This window comes from Priapulus caudatus, unplaced genomic scaffold, assembly GCF_000485595.1.
Source record: "Priapulus caudatus unplaced genomic scaffold, Priapulus_caudatus-5.0.1 Scaffold1326, whole genome shotgun sequence".
Lineage (NCBI taxonomy): Eukaryota > Metazoa > Priapulida > Priapulimorpha > Priapulimorphida > Priapulidae > Priapulus > Priapulus caudatus.
Window position 1 is genome coordinate 131,943 of NW_014578387.1, and position 5,517 is coordinate 137,459.

Consider the following 5,517-nt stretch of genomic DNA (forward strand, 5'->3'; position numbering starts at 1 on the left):
TCTATCTTTATCTGGTCTTTAACATTTTTTTCAATTACCGCAATATGTTACATGACTTCATTTAAACATAATTAATAACAGCAATTAATTTTTAACAATTAAAATTTAAATTTATTTAGATTTTGTTTTAATAGTGTTTGGTTTAGTGTAGGTTAGGGTTAGGGTTAGAGTGTTAGGGTTTGGGTTTGGGTTGGGTTAGGGTTTAGAGGGTTAGGGTTAGGGTTAGGGTTAGGGTTAGGGTTAGATTTAGCGGTTAGGCGTTAGGAGTAGGGTCACAATGCAGTTGAATGACATAAAACAGGAGTTTTGAGGCACAAGTTGATTTGTCATCAACAATGGCGAGTGCGCTTCGTTTAGAGGAGGGGCCTATGTTCATTGATTGACATAGGAAAAAAATACACGATTTCGTGGCCTCGAGGCCAAACCATGCTCGGAAGTGGTTTCTTCGTGCACTTATCTGCCGAAAAATACCTAAACGTAATAGAATGTCAAAGATCTTACGGCTACACACACATCCTAAACGATATTTTATTTATTTCAGACTCATACAATACGTTCTAATCTTGGTTATTGTGTCAACTCCTTCACTAAAAATTATTAAAATTACCTCACAGAACAGAGAAAATGGCGACCGTGGCGTCGATACGACGAACGATAATGAGATCATATCTTGATCATATGTAGAATGTTCACATCATAGATATCATATAACAACTAGATAGGCCCTAGCCAATGAGAGCGCATTTCACTGAACGGTCCGCCACGCCGCCATATTGGAAAGATGACTTTCGCAGATTGTCGCAGCGTTTTCTAGGGCAATAGACCGACGAACGGACGTTAGGAAAGTGTACTTCCTCTGATATCTCGCGAACCAATTGAGTTACATTTCTAAAAATTTTAGATATTATAGGCACATATCTTAGCTATAATCTCTGTGAATTTTGAGTTTACTTAACCACGATTAGTTTAATTAATTACCAAATATATGCGCGCGGTGTCGCATATAAACGGTCCGCCGCGCCGCCACAATATTATAATAATAATAACGGTAATAACGGTAACCATAACGGTAATATAATAATATAATATAATAATATAATAATGATATATGTAATAATAATAATATATGTAATAATATAATAATGATAACGGTAATAAACGCGGTAACCATAATAACCGGTAACCATAATAACGGTAACCATAATAAACGGCCCGCCGCGCCGCCATATTGGAAAGATGACGGCGTCTCAAGGTACACAGTGTTTCGCTTACTTATGTTCCAATTACCGAAATGCCATAAGCAAATCCAAGGGAATATCGTTTCACAAGTAAGTACTAACCGCGTATGAGTCATAAGGTAACTTTTGCCATATTTTTACACAAACCAGGTCAAAATGGTACCCAAATGGCAAATGTCAAATGACAAGGCAGCCGCAACGCATACCGCGTACTCAGAGGTACGACTTGATAACTCAGTGTTCGCGCAGCCGCATGGCTACGTTATCGTATAATAATCTAGTTGGACAACAACAGGCTCCGTAGGCATAGGGCCTAGATATAAAAATATCCATTTGTGGACAGGCTAGTGCTAGTTTCAATGTGTGTAATCCCCCCACTCCTCGGTACGGATTTACGCGCCTGACCTCCAGTACAGTGTACAGGCCCACAGCCCAGGGACTTGAGGCGAAAAAAAAGTGTTATATAAATAAAGAGAAGCCCTCTTTTAATATATATATAACACTTTTTTTCCCGCCCCAAGTCCCTGTGGTACAGGCAGCCGCATATTATAGGTCCAAGTAGGTATATATACTAAAATATTGTCATTTGTCAGTATTGAGAAATTGTCTGCATCTGTCAATGTCATCTTGTATCTTGGTTGTATCTTTTAATAGTTGTATATATCATGAACTGATAGTTGAAAGTTATTTTCCATTGAGCTGCTATATCTGTTTTATGACTGCCCTTTTTTTTTAGGTTTCCAAGTGAAGACAAATTTCCCAAGCTGTATGCAGCCTGGGTGAGAAACTGTCAGCGAGACAGAGAGCCGGGAAAACACTGTGTGCTGTGCAGTGATCACTTTGCAGCAGTCTGTTTTGACCGAACTGGTCAAATTGTAAGATTGAGAGATGGTGCAGTGCCAACCCTCTTCAACTTACCACCACACCTTCAGGTAACCATCCAAAGATATGTTTTTTATAGTTTTAACAACTATTATTATATATTATTGTATTATTTATAACTTAATTGTGGATATACCAACTTTTAAATCATGCATAAAATCTCCTTAAATTACGTTATATAAAGTAAATGAGACAATATTGAAATAAATGCAATATGTAGAGTTATAACGTTTAAGGAATATTTATTCTATAATTTTAGGCACCATGCAAAGGAAGAACAACCGAGAATTCAACAAAGGCAGATGTCACAGACATTTTGCCACAAACAGTCTCATCTGCTCCAAGCTGTAAAGTAACCAAAAAAAAAACACACACAAATTTGTCAATTTGTCAGAGTTTATGAGTCATTTCAGCAATGTTTGCCAATTTTATTGAGCCGAGCGCTTAGTCTTCTGCTGCACAACGACCGACTTTTGCTTATAATCGATCATCGGGACATCACTTATATATATATATATACCTGACTATCATTTAAAAATTACATAATAATGTACAGTATTGTGACTGTATTGTATTTGGACAATGTAATATATGAAATATTTTGTTTTAAGGATCATGCTTACTCATGTTCTCCACGAAAATGGAAAAGAAAGTAGGTGCATACTGTTCGTCCTAAATATTGTCAATGTCGTGGTCCCAGCTAATTTGCGATATACAGATGATACACATACTAAAGAGTACAACAAGAGATTACACTTACAACTTTTGTTAACATCAGACATAGAACAGCACGAGATAAGCCAAGTTCAGATCAGTGGTCGCAGCTTAGTATGGTCAAAACCAGCTGAGTGTAGTTAGTATCTAGTACCGAGTTAGCTTAATGGAGTCGGCACAGAATAGCCCCTGCTTAACTACATCTGCAGCTCCCACCCACCTAACTCATCGCTTACCAATTTTAGAAGCACACGCTTCAGAGCGAATATTCAAGTAATAAAGTTGAAATGCCTCAAAACTGGGATGAACCGGTATTTTTAAAAGCTACATGACACAAGCTTTTCGTGCGTTCGTGACCTTGCAGGACAACTACAGCTGTGAGACGGCGCTGTCGATGTCACCCATTTGCTCTTTTAGACTGTTCCACTGCTCTGGATTCAAAGAGATCCCTGAAAGAAAATTTTGCGATAAACATCCATCCCATAGAAAACTTGATCTGATCTTTCCGTTTGCTTTTTTATTGATTCTTCCGGAGTGTGATATCGTAAATGGTCCTGCACAGTAATCATTCAGATTCAGATTGAGTTGCGGAATTTAAAACGTAATTTTAGCAAGTGTTCCATGACAGAAATCTAATGCATTCTACAAGATAAACATAGAGTACAACCTTACATCTTGAAGGTGGCATATGTCCCTGTTAGCACTTACAACTCGTGGACCTAAAAACTTGTGTATGTGTTCATTTATTACCTTTCTTTCCTGGCTTTTGCTCTCCGTCAGAATTCATGTAGTACTCCCGGATGTCAACCAGCGTCTTACCCTTGAATTCACGCACTGTCACAAACCTGTTCTTTGCCAACTGGAATCATGAAAATTTTGGGTTTGGTGTTAAAAGTTGGGCATCCCCTTTGGCACTTGACCCAACATGCTCTACTAGCAATGTGCTTGGCCATCTACTAGTGGATTGTTTAAACAGGGGGAAAGATGAGGAAAAAACTGTCTTTTATACCAGGTCGTGTTCTGCTTGGTGGAAAATGGATCAAAATATGTCAAGGGTTAATCTACGAAGCAAGTCTTCTGATACAGTATTAGTGAAACACTAGAAAACAACTAACCTGGTTTAGAAATAACTGGAACCAATATTCTAACAAGTGGAACTGGCTGAATAAATGTAAAACCAACTTTAATATGGTACCAGGGTGCAAAATTAACGCGAGTCCAGAGTTAAATACTCCCTGATTTACTGTCAGACTCCCTGATTTGACATATGCAGGAGTCCGTGTGACTCCCTGATAATTCTGTTATACTAACTAGTAGTAATTCGTTCCAGAGCACGGCCTCACGGAATTACCGTATTTGTTAGCAAATGTCCAAAGAAAATTTGGCAGACGTGCATCGCATAAATCTTCAAAATAAGCACATGCGTTATTGTTGTTACACTTTGGTTTAGAACCTTAGACTGCGGACTCCCTCATTTTGCTATGGACTCCCTCTTTTTGAGGCCAGGGAGTCCGTTGGACTCCTTTGTTCAAAAGTTAATTTCTACCCCTGTGGTACCGTGCAAAACAGGTGAATGAGACATTGAAATTACCAATTTACCGAAAACATAGCGTCACCATCATCACTCTTCATTGCCTTTTTCTTCCCCTTGTCTTGATGTTTCTTTGTGACAGGAGTTGACTGTTAACAACGTAAGTAAGCGTACGAGAGAAACGCGTGTGAGGTAGCGACGATAGGCGAAAACATCGGATTTCAATGTGAGTTGCATTGATTCGCGAAATTCGCTCGCGGGATTTGAGCTGCGACGACGATGCGTTGACTTTCGCGAGTCTGTGATCTCGGAGGTGAAGCCGTTAGTGTTGTTGGTGCATCTGCGCTGGTGCTTGCTTGCAGTGATGGGAGAACTTCTGTTTGAGTGCTACCGCGTGCCGTCGCTCACCTACGGAGTGGACGCTCTCTTCTCCTTACATCAAAATCAACAAATGTCAGGTATTGTGAAGTTTTAACAAATATTATCGTTTTGAAAGTACTAGACCTGCGAGTAAATGCATCAGGAGTGATAAGATGAATGGAGTGCATTTCAGGCTGTGTAGTAATTAATCTAGCAGCCTCGTCACGCTAAACGATGTATGGTGTACACGCGGGTAAAGCTGCTGCGTGCCGGCTTCTAATGAAACCCCAGCTGGTAGTGAACATTGACCTGTGACGTTACTTATTTTTATGGTGTTTCTATGGTAATGTGTAGAATTAGGGAATAGAATGGAGCTGTGTGCGTGCGTGCGTGCGTGCGTGTACATGTGCGTGCGTGCGTGCGTGCGTGCGTGCGTGTACATGTGCATGCGTGCATGATAAACTATTGGTCATAATTATAATTAATTAAATGATCACAGAATAAAACAAAAATTATTACAAAAGTGTCATTAAATTTGCATTGCAGAGCATACGAACGGATTGGTGATAGACTGTGGCTATCACACGACCCACGTTCTGCCTGTCTTGAACGGCAGGCTTAACGCACAGCACTGCAAGAGAATAAACATAGGCGGCAGCGATCTAAACCACTTCATGCTACGTCTGATGCAGCTGAAGTATCCGGGACATTTGGCTAGCTTGACCCTGAGCAGAGCAGAGGTGCGTTCATAGTCAATCAGAGACAATACATCTATTTAGATTCCGGTTAATC

General features: G+C 39.7%; 1 protein-coding gene across 1 annotated transcript; it reads left to right on the forward strand.

The window, feature by feature from the left end:
- Positions 1-1,230: 1,230 nt before the first annotated feature.
- Positions 1,231-2,776, forward strand: LOC106816244 (THAP domain-containing protein 2-like). Its single transcript, XM_014820828.1, has 4 exons — positions 1,231-1,328; positions 1,975-2,170; positions 2,380-2,472; positions 2,732-2,776. The coding sequence occupies exons 1-4, from the start codon at positions 1,237-1,239 to the stop codon at positions 2,774-2,776; spliced, it is 426 nt and encodes a 141-aa protein (XP_014676314.1). The 5' UTR covers positions 1,231-1,236.
- The last annotated feature ends 2,741 nt before the right edge of the window (positions 2,777-5,517 follow it).

Excerpts from the sequence above, each read along its gene's own strand:
- LOC106816244 (XM_014820828.1), top strand. The coding sequence starts at position 1,237 with ATGACGGCGTCTCAAGGTACACAGTGTTTCGCTTACTTATGTTCCAAT. Across the intron at positions 2,171-2,379 it reads ACTTACCACCACACCTTCAG|GCACCATGCAAAGGAAGAAC; the intron begins GTAACCATCCAA and ends CTATAATTTTAG. Across the intron at positions 2,473-2,731 it reads CATCTGCTCCAAGCTGTAAA|GATCATGCTTACTCATGTTC; the intron begins GTAACCAAAAAA and ends TTTTGTTTTAAG.